The sequence below is a fragment of the Ctenopharyngodon idella genome, chromosome 23 (assembly GCF_019924925.1).
Source record: "Ctenopharyngodon idella isolate HZGC_01 chromosome 23, HZGC01, whole genome shotgun sequence".
NCBI classification, from domain to species: domain Eukaryota; kingdom Metazoa; phylum Chordata; class Actinopteri; order Cypriniformes; family Xenocyprididae; genus Ctenopharyngodon; species Ctenopharyngodon idella.
Genome location: NC_067242.1, coordinates 22,282,485 through 22,309,648, shown reverse-complemented (window position 1 = coordinate 22,309,648; position 27,164 = coordinate 22,282,485). Strand labels below are relative to the sequence as shown.

At 36.9% G+C, this 27,164-nt stretch overlaps 1 protein-coding gene across 6 annotated transcripts in view; it reads left to right on the top strand.

The window, feature by feature from the left end:
- myripb (myosin VIIA and Rab interacting protein b) overlaps positions 1 to 27,164 on the top strand; it is a 198,875-nt gene that overhangs the window by 76,728 nt on the left and 94,983 nt on the right. For all 6 annotated transcript variants that reach the window (XM_051882721.1, XM_051882722.1, XM_051882724.1 and 3 more), the window contains one exon: positions 26,796 to 27,017. In XM_051882721.1, the coding sequence (XP_051738681.1) occupies positions 26,796 to 27,017 (222 nt within the window). The remainder of the gene's footprint in view (positions 1 to 26,795; positions 27,018 to 27,164) is intronic.

Below are 27,164 nucleotides of genomic sequence, written 5' to 3'. Positions count from 1 at the left end.
GGGGGAGGGAGGAGATATCTCCCCTAAAAACATGCCATAATTTCGACTTCCCATAAAAACTATCCCACTCATTCAGCCCCTCTACATTAGAATAGTTCGAAGCAGAATGGGCCACGCTAGCAGAGAATGGATGTTCCCACGAACCTGACACTTCAGTATGCAGGGCTGGGAGAAATGGAAGGCTCGCCGGAGCATTGCACTTATGACTACGCAGATATTGCTCATCTAAGCGGCTGCTTGCAGTCTCGCGCTTCAAGCCAGTCCATTCCAAGCTCAGTCTGGCTGTAGCGCGAGTCATAAGCTCCACTAGCTCATCGTTTTCAGCATTCTGCTTCATGGAGCAGGAAACAGATTTTCTACACGTCTGTCTCTACTGACTCCATACTTTCTGAATCGTCAGAATCATGAGCGAACAATGAGTCCTCGTGTTCCACGGAAGAAACCGCCGAGCGGGTTTCCGTTTCAGGCATGAGGACATCAAAGCTAGGGGGAAAAGTGAGGGGAACTTGTTCACGCTCCTCAAGCAGCTGCGTCTGAGATCCCCACAGCTGCAAGCTGCTCGCTGCCTCTGCAAGCGCTAGACTCGGGCCGTGAGGCGTTTTTCATTTTTTTCATTTTTTTCCCCCAGCAACTAAGTGAAAAAAGTTTTGGTCGACTAAGCCTCTTCTCATCGACTAACGGTTAGTTGACTATTATGGGGCAGTCCTATAGATCTGCCGCAAGGAGACTGCTGTAATGGGAAACATAGCTCCTTTGACGAGAAGAACCATAAGCAATATTTACAAAAAATTTTAAAGTGTCATGAACAAGTGTCATAATTGTGTAAACAAGTGACTGATTTCAGCCACAGCTTCAGCATCTATTTATAGAGACAGAAAGTGCAGCTGGATGGAATCAAAATAGTTTTTTTTTTTTTTTTTTTTGCATTTCGTGGAAAGAAAGCAATATTGCTTACAGAAAGGCCTTAAAAACTGCTAGATCTGCTTATTTTTCGACTCTCTTAGAAGAAAACAAACACAACCCTAGGTACTTATTTAATACAGTAGTTAAATTAACGAGAAATAAAGCTTCAACTTCTGACATTTCCAAACAGCACAGTAGAAATAACTTTATGAACTTCTTTACTTGCAAGATTGATAATATTAGAGAGAAAATTATAACCATCTACTACAGTATCGCATCAGACAATGTAGTGTCCCTGAGGAAAATTTCTTTCATTCATTGCTGTAGGAGAGGAAGAATTGTCTAAACTCATTAAATCATCAAAATCAACAACATGTATATTAGACACTATACTGATTAAGCTACTGAAAGAAATACTTCCGGAGGTCATAGAGTTTCTTCTTAATATCATTAATTCATCTTTGTCATTAACATGCTTACCGAAAACTTTTAAGCGGGCTATTATTAAACCTCTTATAAAAAAAAACACAGTTTGAGCCTACATAATTAGTCAATTACAGGCCAATCTCGAATCTACTTCTAATTTTAATTATCTGTCAAAAATACTAGAAAAGGCAGTATTCTTTTGTAGGATATAGCTGATATAAAAAAAATTGGATGAGTAGTAATTTCCTACTACTTAATTCTGAAAAAACAGATTTTTTTAATTTTTCTAATTTTTGGACCAAAAACCTCCACATGTAATAACCTAGAATACTGTCTAACACTTTATGGCTGCTCTGTTAAATCTCCATCATCAGTTAGGAATGGGGTGTGCTCTTTGATACCAAACTTTCATTTGAAAGCCACATTTCTAACATCTGTAAAACCGCATTCTTCCATCTTAAAAATATATCTAAACTAAACTACGACATATGCTCTCAATAAAAAATGCAGAACAGTTAGTTCATGCATTCATGACCTCAAGGCTAGATTATTGTAATGCTCTACTGGGTGGTTGCCCTGCACAATTAATAAACAAACTCCAGCTGGTCCAAAACGCAGCAGTTACAGTTCTTACTAGAACCAGGAAGTATGACCATATCAGCCTGGTTCTGTCAACGCTGCATTGGCTTCCTATTAAACATTGATTACTTTTTAAAATCTTGCTAATTACTTACAAAGCACTGAATATTTTAGCTCCCCAGTACTTGAGCAAGCTCTTAACGCATTGTAGTCCTTCACGTCTATTGCGATCTTCTGGCCAGTTGATAATGCCTAGAATATCAAAATAAACCGCAGGCGATAGATCCTTTTCCTATTTAGCACTTACACTTTGGAACAGTCCTTCCTAGCATTGTTCGGGAAGTAGACACACTCTGTCATTTTAAATCTAGACTAAAAACACATCTATTTAACCTGGCATACACATAACACATTATCAATTTCTATTTTCAGATCAGTTAAATCATTGTTAGGCTGCATAAATTAGGTCAGCCAGAACCAGGAACTCTTCCTATAACACCTCTACGCTAATAGACTACTCTCTGTTTATCCCAAGGTTTTACTGTAGTCAGCCAGATCTGGGCCATATCCAGATCAGATGAAGGACCTGCACTTAGACGTGACCATAACGCATCCCTGAAGTGTCAGCGGAGAACTAGACTATCCCCTGTGAAGGCCTCATCGACATGACAGCTAGTGTACTGTTTGTTGGCCAGAGGAGAAATGCCCCCCCATTCTGTCATCTGATGGAGTTTGGTTTCCTTGCCACTGTTGCCTCTGGCTTGCTTAGTCGGGGACGCTTAATATTCAACAATATTACTGATCTGCCTGCATTGACACCATTGTATGAGAACCGAACTGAGCTGGACAATGACATCACTGTTTTCTCCAGAGCTGCTGTATAGATAAATTAACTAAATTAATAACTAATGATTTTTACAATGGAAACAAATCAATACTGAACTTACTTAAGCTGGACAATGACACTATTTTCTTCTAGAGCTGCTGTACAGCCAAAATTATGTTCCTGCTATCACTGTAAATCTGCTTTGAAACAATCTGCATTGTAAAAGGTGCTATATAAATAAAGGTGACTTGACTTATATATATATATATATATATATATATATATATATATATACTATAGTGTAGGGGGTGGGACACTTCAGATTCTAGAGAGCATTTGATTGGACAGAAAATCTGATGAGAAGCTCAAGTGAAGAGTGATGTCATCAAAATCGCTGATCCATATTGGCGGAAGTGAGAGACTGTAAGTTATGAACACTTATATTTTCTAAATGTGAATTTTGTCATTGTTTTGGTCCACACTAGCTTATAGTTTAGTTTAGTTTATTGATTTATAAAGCCTATTTCAAAACAACAGAGATTGCAACCAAAGTGCTGTACAGGAAAATTAAACAAAAATTAAAACAGAATTAACACACTGGATGAAAACCTTGAGGACAAACGAAAAAATTCACACTCTCAATTAAAAGATAAAGAATGCAAATAAGTTTTTAAAGAGGATTTAAAAGTAGAAACAGAAGGGGAGAATCTAATATTGAAAGGGAGACTGTTCCAGAGTCGAGGAGCAGCTACCGAGAAAGCCCGGTCACCTTTAGTTTTATACCGTGAGCGAGGAACAGAAAGAAGAAATTGATTGGATGAGCGTAAAGATCTTGAGGCATTGTACGGGACAATAAGATCACTGATATACCTGAGCAAGTCCATGCAAAGCTTTTAAAAACAAAGAGCAAAATCTTAAAATCAGTCCGGGACTTAACCGGTAGCCAATGGAGAGAGGCAAGCACAGGAGTAATGTGTTGATGCTTTTTAGTGCCAGTCAGTAGCCTGGCTGCCGCATTATTACGAGTTTTAATTTCATGGAGACTTTAAATACACAGACCAAACCAATCAATGCGATGAATACCAGGTGTGAACACTAATCAAATGAGTAACTAAGGAGACTAACTAGAAGTGAGAACAAGGAGCAAAGGAAACAGAAAACAGAGCAAGACCAACTCATGGTAAAATTCAAACACAGAAAAAAACAAGACATAACCCTGACAAATGAATTGTGTGTGTTTACATGTTTGGCATTGGTAATGTAGCCCCTGGCATGATCACTGAAGTGATCAGCTCTTTTCTTCTCAGTACACACTCTCTCTGTCCTTTTTTATTTTCCTTCTCTCTCTTCTCGGCCTCTCTATGCTCATAATAGCTCCTCTAACACACTCTGTCTCGTTCCCTCATAATCATTCCTCCTCATGCATTTCCCTTTCCTTCTTCCGGATTCTCATTATAAATTGCTCCCTCTCCCTTTCTCTTCTTGTATTTCTCTTCTTTCTTTCAGTATGTCCTATTTCATCTCGTCATGCCCCTTCAGCTGTTCAGACATGCTCTGTCACTCAATGACACTTACATCGCTTTGCTCTTCTCTTTTCTTCTTTGTCTTTCTATCTATCCTGGTACAGTGAGTTAAGTTAACGCCCCCCCCCCCCAATACATGGTCACTCCTGGATTCACACTGAAATGTTCATGAATCATCTACTGTAGACACGAACTGAGATCATTTGGGGCCATTGAGGTCCATTGTGTTGTGTTTTGTCTCAGCAGTACATTTTCAAAGCATTATCAAGTAGTAATATTAATAATTTATTAATAATAATAAATTCATTTCAGTTTTTCTCAAAAACATAAATCTTTTGGTTTATTTCCTGGTTTAAATGGGATTTTAAATACCATGTTTTCAATGTGACTCTAGGATGCCACTGTATATCAGGTATATTACCATCCACATCAATCTTGAAATCCATTTCTGTGCACCCTGACAAATATGAATATAAATCATGTCTAGAATTTTTATCAAGGAATCAATATTACCTTAAAAAACAATCAATAAAGTGTGTGTGTGTGTGTGTGTGTGTGTGTGTGTGTGTGTGTGTGTGTGTGTGTGTGAGTGAGTGAGTGTGTATGCTGTGAATTAGCAGTCATTGCTAATGCACAGTTGTGTGTTATATCATACAGGTAAATCATAAAGCACCAGAAACTTTAGATCATCAATACACATTTAAAAATTCATTAGTGCTTTTACAATATCTAAAGAAGTGAATCAAAATAACTCTTTTGCACTATAGCATAGCTACAGTATTCCATGTGTCTGTATAAAATAGCCTACTGACATCCCAAACTTATGCAACACCTTTAACAAAAGAGCAGGAAGCTGAAAAAGAGAGAAATAAAATATCAGGCAGGATGTTAACTGTGTGTCTCGGAGATGAACAGGTCAGTGTGAGCCTGGCGTTACAGTGCAGAGTCACACCCTGCTGTGCAAGACCATCACATCATCTCCTCCAGAGAGCTCATCTGCTCTTCATACACTCCAAAAAATGACAAGTGCTTTAGCAACACTTCTGTCTTTTCCCCAGAGCTCTCTGTCGTCCTCTATCTTTCTTCCTTTCACATCTCTCCTCACAATTTTGTTTTCAGGCTTTTTCATTACATATTGTCATGTTCTCGTATCAGTTTGGTGAACCCTTCTGCAAACGTTATTCAGATTCTCTAGTTAGTATATACCTCATTAAAGGTTTGTGTTTTATTAGTTTTATTTATGCAAACATACACTCACTGACCATGCACTTTATTAGGTGTTTACCTGTTCAACTGCACGTTAATGCAAATATCTAATTATCCAATCACATGGCAGCAACTCAGTGCATTTAGGCATGTAGACATGGTCAAGATGATCTGCTGAAGTTCAAACTGAGCATCAGAATAGGGAAGAAAGGTGATTTAACCCTTTAAGCCCTGAAGGCATTTTTAGGGCCCGAGTACAGATGAAGGACCTGCACTTAGACGTGACCATAACGCATCCCTGAAGTGTCAGCGGAGAACTAGACTATCCCCTGTGAAGGCCTCATCGACATGACAGCTAGTGTACTGTTTGTTGGCCAGAGGAGAAATGCCCCCCCATTCTGTCATCTGATGGAGTTTGGTTTCCTTGCCACTGTTGCCTCTGGCTTGCTTAGTCGGGGACGCTTAATATTCAACAATATTACTGATCTGCCTGCATTGACACCATTGTATGAGAACCGAACTGAGCTGGACAATGACATCACTGTTTTCTCCAGAGCTGCTGTATAGATAAATTAACTAAATTAATAACTAATGATTTTTACAATGGAAACAAATCAATACTGAACTTACTTAAGCTGGACAATGACACTATTTTCTTCTAGAGCTGCTGTACAGCCAAAATTATGTTCCTGCTATCACTGTAAATCTGCTTTGAAACAATCTGCATTGTAAAAGGTGCTATATAAATAAAGGTGACTTGACTTATATATATATATATATATATATATATACTATAGTGTAGGGGGTGGGACACTTCAGATTCTAGAGAGCATTTGATTGGACAGAAAATCTGATGAGAAGCTCAAGTGAAGAGTGATGTCATCAAAATCGCTGATCCATATTGGCGGAAGTGAGAGACTGTAAGTTATGAACACTTATATTTTCTAAATGTGAATTTTGTCATTGTTTTGGTCCACACTAGCTTATAGTTTAGTTTAGTTTATTGATTTATAAAGCCTATTTCAAAACAACAGAGATTGCAACCAAAGTGCTGTACAGGAAAATTAAACAAAAATTAAAACAGAATTAACACACTGGATGAAAACCTTGAGGACAAACGAAAAAATTCACACTCTCAATTAAAAGATAAAGAATGCAAATAAGTTTTTAAAGAGGATTTAAAAGTAGAAACAGAAGGGGAGAATCTAATATTGAAAGGGAGACTGTTCCAGAGTCGAGGAGCAGCTACCGAGAAAGCCCGGTCACCTTTAGTTTTATACCGTGAGCGAGGAACAGAAAGAAGAAATTGATTGGATGAGCGTAAAGATCTTGAGGCATTGTACGGGACAATAAGATCACTGATATACCTGAGCAAGTCCATGCAAAGCTTTTAAAAACAAAGAGCAAAATCTTAAAATCAGTCCGGGACTTAACCGGTAGCCAATGGAGAGAGGCAAGCACAGGAGTAATGTGTTGATGCTTTTTAGTGCCAGTCAGTAGCCTGGCTGCCGCATTATTACGAGTTTTAATTTCATGGAGACTTTAAATACACAGACCAAACCAATCAATGCGATGAATACCAGGTGTGAACACTAATCAAATGAGTAACTAAGGAGACTAACTAGAAGTGAGAACAAGGAGCAAAGGAAACAGAAAACAGAGCAAGACCAACTCATGGTAAAATTCAAACACAGAAAAAAACAAGACATAACCCTGACAAATGAATTGTGTGTGTTTACATGTTTGGCATTGGTAATGTAGCCCCTGGCATGATCACTGAAGTGATCAGCTCTTTTCTTCTCAGTACACACTCTCTCTGTCCTTTTTTATTTTCCTTCTCTCTCTTCTCGGCCTCTCTATGCTCATAATAGCTCCTCTAACACACTCTGTCTCGTTCCCTCATAATCATTCCTCCTCATGCATTTCCCTTTCCTTCTTCCGGATTCTCATTATAAATTGCTCCCTCTCCCTTTCTCTTCTTGTATTTCTCTTCTTTCTTTCAGTATGTCCTATTTCATCTCGTCATGCCCCTTCAGCTGTTCAGACATGCTCTGTCACTCAATGACACTTACATCGCTTTGCTCTTCTCTTTTCTTCTTTGTCTTTCTATCTATCCTGGTACAGTGAGTTAAGTTAACGCCCCCCCCCCCCCCCAATACATGGTCACTCCTGGATTCACACTGAAATGTTCATGAATCATCTACTGTAGACACGAACTGAGATCATTTGGGGCCATTGAGGTCCATTGTGTTGTGTTTTGTCTCAGCAGTACATTTTCAAAGCATTATCAAGTAGTAATATTAATAATTTATTAATAATAATAAATTCATTTCAGTTTTTCTCAAAAACATAAATCTTTTGGTTTATTTCCTGGTTTAAATGGGATTTTAAATACCATGTTTTCAATGTGACTCTAGGATGCCACTGTATATCAGGTATATTACCATCCACATCAATCTTGAAATCCATTTCTGTGCACCCTGACAAATATGAATATAAATCATGTCTAGAATTTTTATCAAGGAATCAATATTACCTTAAAAAACAATCAATAAAGTGTGTGTGTGTGTGTGTGTGTGTGTGTGTGTGTGTGTGTGTGTGTGTGTGTGTGTGAGTGAGTGAGTGTGTATGCTGTGAATTAGCAGTCATTGCTAATGCACAGTTGTGTGTTATATCATACAGGTAAATCATAAAGCACCAGAAACTTTAGATCATCAATACACATTTAAAAATTCATTAGTGCTTTTACAATATCTAAAGAAGTGAATCAAAATAACTCTTTTGCACTATAGCATAGCTACAGTATTCCATGTGTCTGTATAAAATAGCCTACTGACATCCCAAACTTATGCAACACCTTTAACAAAAGAGCAGGAAGCTGAAAAAGAGAGAAATAAAATATCAGGCAGGATGTTAACTGTGTGTCTCGGAGATGAACAGGTCAGTGTGAGCCTGGCGTTACAGTGCAGAGTCACACCCTGCTGTGCAAGACCATCACATCATCTCCTCCAGAGAGCTCATCTGCTCTTCATACACTCCAAAAAATGACAAGTGCTTTAGCAACACTTCTGTCTTTTCCCCAGAGCTCTCTGTCGTCCTCTATCTTTCTTCCTTTCACATCTCTCCTCACAATTTTGTTTTCAGGCTTTTTCATTACATATTGTCATGTTCTCGTATCAGTTTGGTGAACCCTTCTGCAAACGTTATTCAGATTCTCTAGTTAGTATATACCTCATTAAAGGTTTGTGTTTTATTAGTTTTATTTATGCAAACATACACTCACTGACCATGCACTTTATTAGGTGTTTACCTGTTCAACTGCACGTTAATGCAAATATCTAATTATCCAATCACATGGCAGCAACTCAGTGCATTTAGGCATGTAGACATGGTCAAGATGATCTGCTGAAGTTCAAACTGAGCATCAGAATAGGGAAGAAAGGTGATTTAACCCTTTAAGCCCTGAAGGCATTTTTAGGGCCCGAGCACCGATGGTGTGAGGACCCTATTGTAATTGCTTAGTCAATTATTCTTCTTCTCCGAAATGAATCGCATTTTTGAGGGCCTAAACATGCTCGAAAACTCATGAAATTTTGCACACGCGTCAGAAGTGGTGAAAATTTACGTCTGATATGTGTTGAATTTTCTTTTCAGTTTTTGCCATTTCCAGACGTTGTTCTTTAACGAACTCCTCCTAGAGCTTTAATCAGATCAACATCATATTTGGTCAGTCTAATCTAAAGGCCTTTGCAATGTTAAATTGCGAAGATCTAAAGTTTTTGCTGAAGGGTGTGCCGTGGCGGCCTGACAAATTTGGATGTTTTGCCAGGAAACAGTAAGTTGTTGTAACTCGGGCATACAATGTCCGATCTGCCCCAAACTTCACATGTTTTATTAGAGTCCTGTCCTGAAGACATCTACATGGCAATATTCAGTCATAGCACCACCTGTGGGCAAAAGAAAATTACTTGTTTTACACTGTGATTAACTCCTCATAGAGATTAAACCAGATAAACACCATATATGGTCAGTCTAATCTTAAGGCCTTAGTGATGTTAAATTGCGATGTTCTTGAGTTTTCGTTGAAGGGCGTGTCCGTGGCAGACTGACAAATCTGATGTTTCGCCATGAAAGAGGAAGCTGATGTAACTCAGGCATACAATGTCCAATCTGCCCCAAACTTCACATGTGTGATAAGAGTCCTGGCCTGAAGACATCTATATGCCAATATTCTTTTAGTCATAGCGCCACCTGCTGGCAACAGGAAATGGCATGCTTCACACTGTAATTCACTCCCAGAAACATTTCAACATGCCACGAAGTACCAAACATACTAGAAACATGTTAAATTATGCAACCTTTGGCTAAGTGCTAATATTTGCGATTAACACAACGAAACAGGAAGTTGTTGTAACTCAGGCATACAATGTCCGATCTGCTCCAAACTTCACATGTTTGATAATAGTCCTGACCTGAAGACATCTACATGGCAAAATTCAGTTACAGTCAAAGCACCACCTGTTGGCATCAGGAAGTGTGGCATTTTGAAATGACTTTGCCATAATTCTCCTGTATTTACTCGCTTATATGCATGTCGCCCACTGTTCACTGTTTTCTTAAGGCCAATGGGTGGCAGTGAGCCCGGGTGCGAGGGCCCTTTTATTGCTGCTTGCAGCTTTAATTAAAGTTGTTTTTAGTGACGTACACAAAATTAAAGACTCATAACTCAAAATTAAAGACTATAGCAAGGAAAGTCAAAAGGTAGGTATCAGTTGATCGAAAACTTTTTACATTTTTAGAAAACATTTGGACATTCTCATTTTGAGAAACTGCTTATAAAATACAAAGAAAATGTGCTCAAGAGAAATTTTACATATCTTATTTGACATGCAATAACAGGAAATAAGGTAGGAGGAAATGTCATGCCATTTTCCATGTTTGGAACATGTTTCACGCTTCACGTACAAAAACTCACTCAAGTCTAGTCAAAGCCCAAAACAATTATGTTGTATTCTACTCTGTGAGACCTTTCAAATGACATATGACACATGACTATCTGAACTGTATGTTTTTGACACATTGCAGTACATAGTACAAAAAAAATTAATAAATTATGTAAACATTTTTTTAATTATTTATCAGCAAATATCTCAGCACTACTTTGGAATTAATCAAATTAGCTACATGAATTGTAAAGTTCAGAAGCTTTAAAATTACACCTATTTTGTGTTTATCAAGGCAGTAGTTTTTAAAAATATGATTATTAACTTTTTCGTAGCTAGGTGGCGCCGTCGGTGGTACACTCACACAGAGGGACTACTCAGCACTCATTAAGAGATGCATTAAAAAGCTGAGTTACTATGCTTTAAAATGATACCTATTGTGTTATTTTTGTCAGTGGTTGCTCAGTAATTTGATTATGAATTTTTTTTCGTGGTGGGGTGTTGTTGGTACCAGATGGGCTGGTCTGAGTATTTCAGAAACTGCTGATCTACTGGGATTTTCATGCACATCTCCCTCTAGGGTTTTCATAGAATGGTCCAAAAAAGAGAAAATATACAGTGAGCGGCAGTTCTGTGGGCGAAATATTTTTGGCAAGAATGATTCAAGCCGATAGAAAGGCAACAGTATCTCAAATATCCACTCGTTACAACTGAGGTCTACAGAAGAGCTGAACGCACAAAACGTTCAACCTTAAAGCAGATGGGGTAGAGCAGCAGAAGACCACACCGGGTACCACTCTTTTCAGCTAAGAACAGGAAACTGAGGCTACAATTTGCACGGCTCACCAAAACTGGAAAATAGAAGATTTGTAAACGTTGCCTGTTCTGATGAGTCTTGATTTCTGCTGCGACATGCAGATAGCAGGGTCAGAATTTGGAGTAAACAACATGAAAGCATGGATCCATCCTGCCTTGTATCAACGGTTCAGGCTGGTGGTGTAATGGTGTGGGGTATATTTACTTGGCACACTTTGGACCCCTTAGTGCCAATTGAGCATCGTTTAAATGCCACAGCCTACCTGAGTATTGTTGCTGACCATGTCCACCACAGTGTACCCACCTTCTTATGGCTGCTTCCAGCAGGATAACACGCCACATCACAAAGCTCAAATAATCTCAAACTGGTTCATACTCAAACAGCCTCCACAGTCACCAGATCTCAACCCAATAGAGCAACTTTGGGATATGGTGGAACAGGAGATTCGCATTATGGATGTACAGCCAACAAATCTGCAGCAGCTGCATGATGCCATTAATATGGACCAGAATCTCTGGAATGTTTCCAGCACCTTCTTGAATCTATGCCATGAAGTATTAAGGCAGTTCTGAAGGCAAAAGGGGGTCCAACCCAGACTAGCAAGGTGTACCTAATAAATTGGCTGGTGAGTGTTTATGTGTAATGTTGTTTAGTGTTATTTGCCCACCAACATGCAAGAAATATTCTAATATTCGTTAGTATACAACCGTTGAAAAGTTTGTTCTCAAATCTAATTGGCTGAGAGCCGTGCGATATTCCCCCAGTATCAGCACTGGAACCGTTTCACCGTTTGTATCACTCCTCTTGTGGCGACTGTCATGGCGATCGAGCAAATCCACCATATTTATTTTACAAATACTACTGTTGTTGTGTCACGGAAAGTAGTTTTAAGAGTTTTTTAGGTGAGAATGTAGTTATTTAGACCTCAAATATGTGACTCATATATAAACATAGTGCCTATTTTACAATTTGTTTTTGCAGATGCATGCTCCAGGCCGCCAGCGGCCATTCAACGCTAATGTACCCGCAGAGAACAGCTTGATCTTGGCCAATCCTTCAGGAATTTGCCGCTTGTTCTTATGTAGATAGTGGTTAAACATGAGATATAATTCAGTTGGGGTATATCCATCGGGCAATCTTTAGTCTTATTAATCTATTACTTGTTCCAGATGCAAATCAATTTGGGTTAAGGGGAAAATTAAGATTAATAACTTTATATTTAGGCTATATTTAACTTAAATCCTGTACTAAAGCGCTGCTTTTGTATGTTTGACTGAATTGTTTACTTGTGTTTATTTCCTATTGTCTAATGGCTATTGTTATTAATTTAAATATTATTCTTCAATAAATATTATTTTTTTTAAATAATATGCCTTATTTGGTATTGAGAAAGGGTCCGTTAGTGATTGTGATTTCGACTTCAGTGAAAGTTACATTATTACACCATTAGATGGTGGCAAAGACAAGTGAGTCAGTAGCAAATTGAAAGGGTCTGATTGTAAACAAGGAAGCTGTTTTAGCACTGTCATGGGAAATCTTTTAAAAGGATAAAGATATCTTGAGTCTATCCCAGTGTCTTGGGCCACAGGTGGGGGACAACCCAAATGGATGGCCAGTCCATTGCATGGCTCACTCACAGACACATACGCTATTTTAATAAATGTAATTTTTTACTTTTCATGGCAAAGCTGCATTTTCAGCAGCCATTACTCCAGTCTTCAGTGTCTCATGATCCTTTAGAAATCATTACAATAGTGGTTTGGTACTCAAGAAACATTTCTTATTATTATCAATGTTAAAAAAAAAAAAAAAAAAAAAAAAAAAAAAAACATTTGTGCGGCTTAATATTTTTGTGGAAACTGTGATACTGTAATTTATTCATTAATTTATTAAAAAAAACTTAAACTTTTAAATGGTAGTTGCCACTCAATTGCCATAACCTGATTATTCTAATTACTTGAAGTTACTCTCATAACTCATTACCTCTCAAAATGGCAAAGAATGGCAACATTATTTTTCTGAAAATAAGACCAGAATATGACCTTATAGATAGAACATATTCATCAAATTTCCCTCTTTCCTTGTTACTGCAAACACACCATCTACCTCAGTCAAACGGTCATTTTCCCTGTGTATCTCTGTTTTTATTTACTCTTTTGGATATTATTGAGTAAATCAGCAATAAGGAGTTAAGCAGAGTCTGAGCACAGATATTTGAAGGTAAAAAAGAGAGGACAGGGCTGAGGGACAAGCAAGTGGTGCGGATGGAGAAAAAAATGCACTAGCTAGAAAAAATCTAAATATTCAGCTCACCTGGGAGAAGGCTTTTAAAAAAGAGAAAGAGAATTGTGCAGAAAACTGAATTAATGGATAAGAGGACAAAAGGCAAATGGAAGAAAAACACAAAATCAGGCCAAGGAGAGGACTATGTGTTCTCATGGACACATTGGTCCTACAAGACATATATAGATGGAGCTGGAACATATTCATTTTTCCCTAGTATTTGTCCCAGATTTTGGACAGACCAATTCAAAATTATAAAGTTTAAAATACAAATTGCATAACAGATTCCCCTCAGACGTCCTTCCACACCAAGTTTCTTTAACAGGATTCTTGGCCCATCTGAAAAACCTCTGCATTTGCAAGGTAACAATATTTTAATTTGAAAGTCTTATCAGTCCCATTCACCCAGCAGAAGTTAAATTACTTTAGCTGGGAGTAAATTCAGAGCTGAATTACGTAAGGCAAAGAAAGTCTAGCACAGAAGTTTGTCTCAGTCTGAAACAAAACAGATTTGTCATTTTATTTATTTTTATTTATTTGTTAATCAAGTCAAGTCACCTTTATTTATATAGCGCTTTTTACAATACAGATGTTTCAAAGCAACTTTACAGTGATAACAGGAAAATTATACAATAAAGTTTGTTTCGGCTGTACAGCAGCTCTAGAAGAAAATAGTGTCATTGTTTAGCTTGAGTCAGTTCAATGTTGATTTAGTTCCGTTGTAAAAATCATCACTTATTAATTTAGTGCATTTCATCTATATATATTCATCTATATAATATTGTTGAATAGTAGGTGTCCCCAACTACACAAGCATTCACAAAATTAACGGAATGCATAGCTGATATAAAAAATTGGATGACTAGCAATTTCCTACTACTTAGTTCTGAAAAAACAAAGATTCTAATTATTGGACCAAAAACCTCCGCACGTAATGACCTAGAATACTGTCTAACACTTCATGGATGTTCTGTCAAGTTTTCGTCGTCAGTTAGGGACCTGGGTGTGCTCTTTGATACCAAACTTTCATTTGAAAGCCATGTTTCTAGCATCTGTAAAACTGCATTCTTTTATTTAAAAAATAAATAAATAAATAAAATAAAATATATATATATATATATATATATATATATATCTTATATAATATATATATATCTTTATATTAATAATATGGTCAGTCTTTCTGGTTTAGTAAGAACTCCAGCTGGTCCAAAACGCAGCAGCTGGAGTATATATATATATATATCTTTATATTAAAAATATGGTCAGTCTTTCTGGTTCTACTAAGAACTCCAGCTGCTGCGTTTTGGACCAGCTGGAGTTTGTTTATTAAGCATGAAGGGCAACCACCCAGTAGAGCATTACAATAATTTAGCCTTGAGGTCATGAACACATGAACTAACTGTTCCGTATTTGTCATTGAGAGCATATGTCGTATTTTAGATATGTTTTTAAGATGGAAGAATGAGGTTACAGATGCCAGAAATGTGGCTTTCAAATGAAAGACTGGTATCAAAGTGCATACCCAGGTTCCTAACTAATGACGAAGACAGAGCTCCCATCAAGCCTTAGACAGTATTCTGGGGTATTACGTACAGAGGTTTTTGGTCCAATAAGTTAAACCTCTGTTTTTTCAGAATTAATTAGTAAGAAACTTCTAGGTATCCAATTTTTTATATCAGCTATGCATTCCCTTAATTTTGTAAATTGATAAGTTTCGTCGGGGTGCAAATAAATATAGATATATCATATGAAAACTAACGTCATGCTTCCTAATGATATCTCCCAACGGTAACATGTGCAGTGTGAACAGCAATGGTCCTAGTACTGAGCATGTGTGATTTATTTGTAAGTATGCATGTTTTTGCTAACATTCCTAGTATTTTGTCATTAAATATTGATAACCTTGTTTCTATTCAAGTATTTATGCATGCAAACAGACCTTGCACCTTAGTTAAAGAGAGTTAATATCCATACGCTATAGTAGATCAGTGCACATATCCCATAATCCCGCTTGGTGAAATGTTAACTCTGGAACATTCCCTCCTACTCAGCTCTAGCCATGTGGCCTTCAATTATTACACACCCCGGGCACAGTGCTCAGACTCTTAAAACAAACATGGAAATTAATATTAAAATTTGCTCCTGAATATTTTAGTGAACTTCAGTGCATTCCCAGGTTAGAGGATGACAGATGTAGCAGTAGACACAAAATCACAAGAGATGCCTAAAATAGAAAGCGAAAATCCCACTAAAGAGCTCTGCGAGTGTCTAAAAGCTCAGTTGTGATATACTTTTATCTTTGTTTGACTATCTTGAGCTTATTTAGCTTCTGATAAAGTCTGTTTTTTGGAGATAATGCGTTCATATAATATATAGTCACTACCATTCACATGTCATGGAGCTTTACTAACAATCTCTGTTAGTCTCTGTGAAGTCCTGAGGGCAGGGCTGCTACCCAACAACAGAAAGGAAGATTTATGATTGCGCTATGTAGAGGAGTTTCAGCCTGGGATTCAGTGCTCGGCTTGTCATGCCTGTCAAAACCAATGCAGTTGACCCAAGAGAGTAAAAGCAGGTTCTGAAGATGAAACTAAAAAAAGTATTGCAAATGTCTTTCCAGGAAGTCTTCATTGGCTGCAGCATCTTTATCATATATTGTCCATTAGCAGAACTATTGATTGCTGCTGTTACAGTACTATGGCATCCTGGCAGAACCCACAAAAACTTAATATACTTAATTTCATATTCATAGCTGTGAAATGTCTCAGAGGAGCAATTTCCAATCGATAGATTATTACATGCAACACTTACCGGCAAATGTTTAATCAATTGCTGAATGAAAATAGTAAAAATAATAACAATAATAATAATATAGTTAGTAAAATAGTAAGCCAAAGGTGTATAGATGATATGCTTTTCATAAGTGTCAGTCCATACATGTGTACTTATTAATATTGTCTACAATCCCATATATTCCATTGGTACCCCCATAGCAACATCAGCAAAGCTTACGTAGATTTTAATTGACACAGAACCAGAATTGTGTGTGTATGTGTGTACCTACTTAACCATGTTTTGGGGACAAATTTGTATCCAGAAGTGAGCAAAACCTGACAAAATATCCAAAAACATCCCTTTGTGAATGTCCTCATGTGTAAAGCTGGTATAAAAATGCAGGTTTTTTGTTAGGTAGGTTTAGGATGTGGGTTAGGGTTAGGTTATAAAATTTATAACTATCTGTATATAAGAACAATAGAAGTCTATGCAGTGTCCCCATTTAGATAGCTAAGTAAACGTGTGTGTGTGTGTGTGTGTGTGTGTGTGTGTGTGTGTGTGTGTGTGTGTGTGTGTGTGTGTGTGAAAATTTAAGCAATTCTTATGTAAATTGTTATTCAATTCAGTGCAGTAATTTAATAATAATTTACTTAAGAATGTTTTTTTCCTTAAAAGGAAACTGAAAAAATCTCAGATATTTTTCTCAAATAATCTTAATCTCACTATTAAATATTATATACAGTATTTTTCAGAATAGTTGTAATTTCTGATTTCTTGGTATAAGCAAAATCTTCTTAAGTACCACAAGATTATGCATACCCCTGGTCAAAAATCACTAACATGAGTCTGTGGTGTGCAAGCGAAATTTCATGAGGTGCTGCTATGTCCAGTTACTGGCATACTGTATTTAGTTTCTCTTTCATGTGGCTAAGAGATATTATTCATGAAATTCTCTTATTATCGTCATTTTTTAAGGTAAATAGATGTTTCTAATACACTCAAGTTTATTATAAAAACACAGTCCTCTGTTATTAAGGTCTTGTGGGTGAGGAGTTGTGTCCTTGCTAAAGACATCAAACATTACCACTGCCTGTGGTCTCATGTTTGTTGTGTTGCCATTTTTCAAATATAAGAAACCAGAAACATGCTGTTCCTGTCAGCACCATGTCATTTGAACAGCACCATGTCTTTTGAACTCAGTGTCAGGAGGTTTGAGCTACTTATCCTGATGTTCTATTCTCATTCTGATGTGGCTGTTGTAAAAGACTAGAAACCCATTTGAGGTTCCTTTATACTGACATATTTTACTTGTATAGCAGTTAATGGCTGAAAATGTAGTCTTTCAAACACGTTTACACTCACACATACTGTATACACAGAAGGTAAACATCCTGACATTTAGTCTATAATTAGATTAATGAATTGATGAATGAATTATTTATAGCATTCCAAAGGACAGCCTAATGAGATCACTGAGAGACCTCTCTCTCATACATGTATACACACACAGAGTGAGAGAGAGCCACAAGCAAGGGCTTGTCAGATCGTAAATGCATTATTGATAATGTCATATTCACATTTCTGCTCTTATGTGTTGTGCTCTCGAAGCTACACATTTACACACACTAACAGCTGAAGATGAAACCATTATTCATACATAAATGGTTAAAAAAAAAAAAAAAAACATTATTCTTTAAAGTATATTGTAATGTTACAGGGTTGAGAAAAGAGTTGGACAAAGAGTTGGACTTCCTTCAGAGTTTTTTTTCAGAGTTGGACTCTGGAAAAAAAAAAACCTCTGAAGGAAGCTTTGTGAGATAAACACCAGAATGAGTTTGGACTTAACACATACACTTCTCTTCTACAAGAGGGTGAGACCAAAACAGCACATTCCCATTATGCTTTGCAGCATGAAGAACCAATCAGAACTATTTACAGTGGGACCCTACAAAATAATGTTATGATATACTGTATGGAACTGTGTAGGAGTTTTTAAATTAATCATAACTAACATTTATTTTTCTTGCAGGATTAACATTTGTATGCTTAAGGGGCTGTTTACACAACATCGTTTTCAACTAAAAACGGAAAACTTTTTTATGCGTTTTGGCCGTTAATTTACACGTCAACAGTGTTCTGGTGGCCTGAAAACGCAAACTTTTGAAAACGGGTTTCAAAGTGGAAGTTTTTGAAAACGATATTATTATCATCTACGTGTAAACTGCAAAAACATTAATCTGTGAAAACGGCGACGACATGCACACGCGTATTACGTGTTTAGTCTATCCGCCTTATTTTTCAATGTGCAAATAAGGTGTTTTTTTGTGAATGTGACAGACTTCTGATTTATTCACCGCTATAGGGAAATAACGAGTGCTCTGTAAAAGAATGCGTATGTGAGCAGGCGCGTAGTCTTAGTTTACAAAGTGACATCGCCAACTACTTGTCTGGCATGTGTAGTACAGCGTTTTTAGTCGTTTGGGTGGATCTGTGTGAACAGGGATAGTTTTGATAACGTTGTCGTCTGTACAAAGAAAAAAGATTTCTGTAATCTCAGTCAGCTGTGTAGGGGAATTTCAACCACAGTACTATAAATTATTACAAAATCAGTTTCAAGGTATTTCAAAGTACATCAAGGTATATGCATGCTACATGTCCATAAAACAATAGCATTCCCATGGTACCCTGTTACTATGATACTTGTGCAAAACGCCATGATACACCATGGTTAATGTCCAAAAATATAGTATTACAATGGCATATGTCCAAAATATTATACTAACTATATCCAAAAACATGGTGCCATATCCAACACCATACCTTTCCAAAAAACATGATATACATGGGAAATGTCCAAAAAACATGGAGTTACCATAGTACCTGTCTAAAAACACAGTATTGCCATAGTACATGACATCCAACAACATAGTATTACCATGGTGCATGTCAAAATACGCTATACCTTTAAATGTCCAAAAATGTCCTTGTGTGTGTTTGTGTGTGTGTGTGTGTGTGTGTGTGTGTGTGTGTGTGTGCGCATTTTTGTGACATATCAGGACACAAATTTGTATAATAACATGGGTATGACATAGGTATTACAAGGAAAGGGTGACTTATGAGGACATTACCCCATGTCCCCATTTTTCAAAAGGCTTATAAATCATACAGAATGAGTTTTTTTTTTTTTTTTTGAGAAAGTAAAAATGTGCACAGTTTCCTGTGAAGATAGGTTTAGGTGTAGGGTTGGTGTAGGGCAATAGAAAATACGGTTTGTACAGTATAAAACCATTACGCCTATGGAATGTCCCCACAATTCGCAAAAACAAACCTGTGTGTGTGCGTGTATGTGTGCGCGCGTGTGTGTGTGCGTGCGGGCATGAGTGTGCCTACTTAACCATATTTTGGGGATAAATTTGTACCCAGAAGCGAGCTAAACCTAACAAAAACTCATAAAATCTCATTTTGGGGATGTCTTCATCTGTAAAAACAGCATAAAAAATAAATACAGTTTTTTAAAGTTTTCTGTTAGGGTTAGGGTATGGTATTTATAACTAGTGGCATATAAAAACAACAAGTCTATGCTATGTCCCCATTTAGATAGCTAAGTAAACGTGTGTGTGTCTATACAGGTGTAGCCTCCATTGTGGGAACCAAATGTCCCCATAAGAATAGTAAAACCTGAGATCACATACCAGCCAGCGGTCCCCACAAGGTAAATGGATTAATAAACATACTTATTTGATGATGCTTATTCGAAAAAATGCTGGGTTGTTCCAACCCAAATTTGGGTAAAATATGGACAAACCCAACCGTTGGGTTAAAAATTTAATTTAAAAATTTAACCCAACGGCTAGGTTTATCCATATTTGAGCCAAATTTGGGTTGAAACAACCCAGCATTTTTTAGAGTGTAAAATGCAAAAAGGTTTAGGTTTAGGGTCATGGTTAGGGTTGAGGGATAGAAAATACTGTTATGTCAGTATAAAAACAATAAAAGTCCCCACAAAGATATCTTAACAAACTTGTGTGTGTGTGTGTGTGTGTGTGTGTGTGTGTGTGTGTGTGTGTTCAGCAGGGATGTTGTGTGAAACATTTTTTATGACCATGCTGTTCTGTTCTTATAGGACAGCACACAGGTCATACAGCCCCTCTGAACTACTGCTGTGTGTCCAGTCTTATTTGCTTCCTCTGTTAATGAAAGCAGAGCTGGGTGGAGATCAAGCTCCTGGGGTCGATATCCGTGTGCGTGTGCACTGTGGGTTTGCAGGAATTTTTGCGAGACAGTAAGGACAGCTGCTGTAAATTTTGCACCTCTTAGCTTCGATATACAGCCTCTGGTATTTTCCTGCTGTCACCAGAATTGATGTTGTGTAGGTGTGTGTGTGCAGATGGGAGTTCACATGCTGTGCATCAGTTTGTCTTCCATCCGTAAAGACCTGAGACCAGCCTGATTATGTTTGATTAATGAGCAAGAAGTGTTCAGTTGTGTTGTATATTTTCTGACTTTTTCAGCGGGGGCATCCAGGCATACTCTCCATAATTCAATATTTCAGACCTCGGGCTACAAGCTAAATTAATATTTTGTAACTCTGAAATAATTAACAGGTTCATTTTTCTCTCTTTGCACATGTAGACCACACCGGATGGCCAAACAGCTGCCTTTTTATTAGTATAAATGAGTTGAACTGCCTCCACATTCTATGCACGACCCTGGTCCCAAAAGGGCTGTGAAGACCATGAGTGCTGTGACTCATCGTTTCAGAAGAGAGGCGTACAGAGCTAAATTTATGGACATGGTGTAACCGAGTAGAGCAGGGTGAATCTCATGAAACCTGTCAAGAACTTGTCCTGGCCATATTTCACCCTGAAATTAAAATAATAATAAAAAAAAGTATATTCTGATTAAAAAGCCTGTTTTCAGGACTAATTCTCATCATATATATATATATATATAATTTTTTTAATTAATTAATTTATATAATATATATATATATATATATATATATAAATAATATTTAAATTAATTAATTAAAACTATTATATATAATGCAACTATATATATATATATATATATATATAGTCACATTATATATAATAGTTTTAATTAATTAATTTAAATATTATTATTTTAAAATTATTATTAATATATATATATATATATATATATAACTATTTATTCTAATTTAATAAAAATACGGTGCTGTTTAGGATGATTTTCTTTAGTGTTTTACACAACGGTGAGATAACAAGGAAATGAATCAATACTCCTCTTGACTCATGGGATGTACATGTCATTTTAACTGCATACGGCGCTCTTTTATGTTCTGATTGATTGAATGTCGACTTGCTGTAAGAGAAGAATAGTAAGAGGCTGAGAGCAAAGAGGTGTGTCTTTTGTGAGTATGCTGGATGGGTGAAGTGATCAATCTCTGCAGTACAATCAGGGGAATGTAATGTTAATAGGTCCATTATTATCACCAGTTAAGTAGGAAGTGAATTATAAGAGGGGAAGCGATGCATGTCTGGTGTGGTGCCCTGGCCATTACAATCAATGTTTAATATAACCTGGCATAAAACAGACCACAAAATAAGCACACACTCCTTTTCTCTTGCACAGTATGTCCATTAAAATAACTTATCATATAAATCTTTTTTTTTAAATTAATAAAATCTAATATTTAATTTAATATTTCAAATTGTATTTATATTTATGTATATTTTAGACTGTTATTCTTAATTATAATATAACATTTAAACAAATATATAAAATAGTATTTTTTAAATATATAAAATAGTGTTTTTATCATTTTCATTTGTTAAAATCAAAATAAAATTGTTAATTATTAATTATTTTAATTATTCACACATTAGTGTTTCTAATCTTGTATTACAAATATTTTTGCCAGTTGTGTTTCTTATCAGTACACTTACTGTGTACAGTAAATAACATATTCACTTGTTTATTCTAATCCAGCTGAAATGGATTCAGCAAATAAGGTTGTGTGTTGTACCCCAGTGCCCTAGTAAAAGCAGATCAATATCTCTAACCACTCTCTAAACTTGAATGCAGATCTTTCTGTGAAGTGTCTAGTGAATTCCAATACAGGAGCTTTCCTGAATAGCAACAGCAATAAAATGTGTTGCTAAAGCTTTTCCCTTACAGCAGGTCTCAAATTTATTGCAGTTACAGTGTTTGTTTGTTTTTTTCCCAGCAAGCTGACTTTAGATCAGTTAAGTGAAGAATGGTCAAAGTAAAATGAGCTTATGTAGCATTTTGGACCCTTATAATAGTCCTTTCCATTATTGACAGATGATTATCACAACCTAAAAAATTATGTACATTAGATTACAAACATATTAGAAAGCAAATATTTTACTTATTACTTATTATATAGTATAACATATTATATACTTATTATATAGTTCCAGGCAAGTCTTGACCGCATTACATGTCCATATCACTTTGCCAAATTATTTCAAACACATACATACATTACGGACACACATAGTTTAGCAACATAAAAGCTACATGACATTTCTCACTAGCGAGGTAATGACGGCACTGTTCTTGAAACAGATAAACTTACAGTTTCACTATTAGTCAAGTCAAGTCAAGTCATCTTTATTTATATAGCGCTTTTTACAATGTAGATTGTGTCAAAGCAGCTTTACATTGATAACTGGTACATTATTTGGCTGCACAGCAGCTCTTAAAAGAATAGTGTCAATGCAGGCAGATCAAAGCACTGTTGAATATCAGATGTCAAGTCAAATGTCAAGTGACGCTATTAGTAGAGACGCTGCTGCCGAACACTGTTGAGAGACGCACAGGTTCAGGTAATTCACACATGCTTAATCTCTCTCTCTCTCTCTCTCTCTCTCTCTCTCTCTCTCTCTCTTTCTCTCTCTAATAACTGTGTTAGTCTGCTATCAATGGCTTAAGTCTCTGTTACTAGCTCTAAAATGACATTTTGGAATTAGCAACAGAGGCGATAAGATGCGTAAGAAATTAGTCCTATACATAAGAGTGTTTTAAGGACAAAAACTTGACAAATGTCTTGAAATACAACATCTGAACAATGTCTTGCGGTGTGATAACCATAGTATAAGCAGAATAATTGACTCTGGTCCATTGAATTATTAGAAAAGAATGCATTTTCAATGGCCCGTCGTCAGTTATTCCTTACATAAAGAACTGTATCTGTAGATCTAAATATTCTGACTTGGCCTGCATGACCCTAATTATTTTTCCATTTAGCCCACTTGGTGATGTTAAATATTCTCCTCTGCTCATAATTTGTCTTGACAATGGCTGATTTTAATTAAGTACTTGTCTGCTTTGGCTCGCAAGTCTTAGGATATACTAAATTATATTTACTCATTCATTGTTTACTTCCTCTTCCCCATTTATCTCATTTATCTATCCTTCCCTCTAAGCCATTTTATATTAGCTGATTTAGTTATTGGTGAGGAATAACCTTGCTAAAACGGAACTGGCAGTTTTTCATTATTAATATAGACACTGCTCTGAGTCACTGGTATGTGTGAGTGTGTTTATGTGTGCTTGGAAGAGTGATAGAAAAAGCAATAAAACAAAAAAGATGGATATGATTAATTCCATAGTTTTATAAGCAGTTCAACATCAAAGTCTCATAACTCATGTTATTGTTTAAAATAGACATTACACATTAACAGACTTAAATATCAGTAGAAATGTTCAATTTGGTTATATGACTGACAGTATTACAGAACGGTATTGTCCGTATAACAACACATGCATGAAGCAGACTTGTACATATATATATATATATATATATATATATATATATATATCTATATATACATTAATATATATATATATATATATATATATATATATATATATATATCATGTTGCAAAATAATAAGAAACTACAGATTGTAGTATGTCTTTATACATTCGCTTTTAGCCTTGATAACCACCAGGCTACATGAAGAGGCAAGAAAAGATGAAAGTATGCTGTAGTTTTTGTTGTAGCTAGTTGAATTGTTTTGTTTTGTTTTCAGGACCATAGACAGCACCAGTGTTTTTGCAACAGTATTTCATAGATCTGCACTTGTACCACTGCTGGATCCATAGTTCAAAATGACCGAATGCCCAACCATATCCCATAAATCTTGCACAAAGTTGAATATGAGGAATGCTGGGCACTATTTTGGCTTCTGAACTCACATAAACACTGTCCTACAGCCCATTTCCACCTGGATGAATGATGGACTTGTGAGCAGATGGTGAGCAAGAATGCAGCTGTCATTGACTGGTTGTACCCATGCAGCTAAAATAAGTCAGTGACAATGCTAGATGTACCAGTGTCCCAACCAGGCCCAGAGTGGCAAATCTGGAGAATTCCCAGTGGGCCGCACAGAAATTAGACCACTGTTATATTATTTAGGTTTAAATATGTTCTTTCTTGTTTTTATCTCTAAGCATTCAAGCCTAAATTTATGCTTTTGAATTTCTGGAATATTGTGCACATTACGTGTATGCATTCAAATGCATCCATGTGTTTCCTAAACCCTAAAAATCTTTTCTCATCCACACCGCTTTACAGTGTTTGCTTCATAAGCTTTCCACAATTAATTAGGATAAATTAAACCCCACTGTGGTAAATATCATTTCTAACCCCTCCTCTGAAACAAGAGGCTTGATACTGGTCTGGCATGTTTCTCTGGAACGTAACAGCTTGCTTTTTGTGTAGGCGTCCTGTTGTCTAGGTACCAAAGCAATACATCTAGTTTAAAATATGAATATCTAAAAATTAAAGCAAAGTTTCAGAGTTGGAGGGCAGGTAGAGTGGAAGAATTTAATGGAATGATAATTTATTCTTGCAGATACACACACTGCATGTAATGGTGGGTTGAATAATATATTGCTCATTTGCCTAGCAGAACGTATAGCATGTGAGTCAGGGCATAGGAACTTTCCCCGATGAGCTGGTTGATCTGTGAGCTGCCTACAGAGGCAGCAATTCAATGGGATCATAGATTACTCCCTACACAAAGGCTGTTCCAAAAGGTATGCAACTTAATTATGTAGCCTCCTATCTAGTTTTAGTCAGACTCTTAGGGTCGATTTACCTAAAATGTGTTTTGTGTTTCATTGCTTTTTAATTGTTTGTCTACGTAAACATGCTAGATGGGCATAGAGATGAGTTGTTTAGAACACTGTACCATCTGCGAGAAGCTGCAAAAGACACAATGATGCTCAAACACATCCATCTAGTGCATGTTTGCATAGAAAAACAATGGAAGAGCAGTGCAGTGGAATGGAAAAACATGATATGTGTGAACGGTCCCAAAAATATATATCTGCCTAGCGCAGCAAAAATTAGAAGAAAGAGGGAAATGTTGATAATAAACATTTTAAAGTGTAAGTTTGCCAATTTTCAACACCTTGTATTGTTACGATGTCGGTAGTATTTGTAAATGATCAATGTTTACCCTTTCTCCTGGACCGAGAAATTCCTGTTTATTTGCCAATGTATAATTATTTTGTGAAAAACAATAGTTTTACCTAATATTTGTATATTCTTTGTTTTTATGCTTATTAGAGTATTGTGCTTTTAGCTTAGCAACATGCTAATGTCAAACTCATCTGAAATTGAACATAAAAGGCTGAACAGTTTCTGACATTTTCAGTGAGTCTGCCTGAGGTAATCGGCGCTGCTAACACAAGCTCTTGAAACTCCGCCCTCTTCATAGGAGCAGCAGCTCATTTACATTTAAAGGGATACACAAAAAAGGAGCTTTTTTGCTCACCCTCAAAAAGTGACAAATTTAGCATGCTATAAAAAATGATCTGTGGGGTATTTTGAGCTAAAACTTCACATACACACTCTGGGGACATCAGAAACTTATTTTATATCTTGTAAAAGTGGCATTATATGACCCCTTTAAGTTGAGCGCCAGTCACGGGATGCTGTAAAAGATGCGAAATGTGAGTGCAGTGGTCAAACATGTCAGTCTAACACGTTTACAGAGAAAAACTGTGGAAAAGCAGTGCAGTGGAATGCATAAAATAAATAAACATGTTCTGTGTGAACTGCACCTTAGAAGGCAGCTCATAAGGTTTCAAAGCACAGCTATATAGTGGGAGTGCTGTATAGTCTGTTTTTCAATCCTAGTCCAGCCCTTATCCTTATACTGTGTGTGTGTGTGTGTGTGTGTGTGTGTGTGTGTGTGTGTGTGTGTGTGTGTGAGAACAGAAACTTAGAAAGAGAAAAGGAATAGAATTATCTCCAGAATTATTCTCCCTTTCATTTTTCATTCCTCACAGCATCTCCAATTATTCTGCATGACTGTGCGCCTTCAACCTCTCCTTCAGATGCACTTGCTCACCTTTCTCCTTCTCTCTCTTTCTCTCTCCATCCCCTCGTTCACATCCCCCTCCTCTATCTTTATCCCCTCCCACTCCCTCTCTCATTCGCTTTCCACCAACCCCTCCCTTCCAATCCCCCCTGTCGCTCTCTGTAGTGAAATGAAGCAGGAGCTGGAGGAGGAGGGTAGTCGTTGTTTGCTTCTGTCCAAGCAGCACAAGTTCAACGAGCATTGCTGCATCCGCTGCTGCTCTCCCTTCACCTTCCTGCTCAACCCCAAGCGCCCTTGTCTGGACTGCCACTACAACGTCTGCAAATCCTGCCGCACCTACAGCCAGAGCGAGAGGGGCTACATCTGCGCCGCCTGCCAAAAGAGCAGGTAAGTGTCCTTAGTCACACACGATCATATACATATGTGTAAACATGTACACTGAAGGATAGAGGGGCTACATCTGTACTTCCTGGTAAACGGACATGCTACAAAATGCACAGTATTATGCAATTATATCTGGACAGAGAGACACTA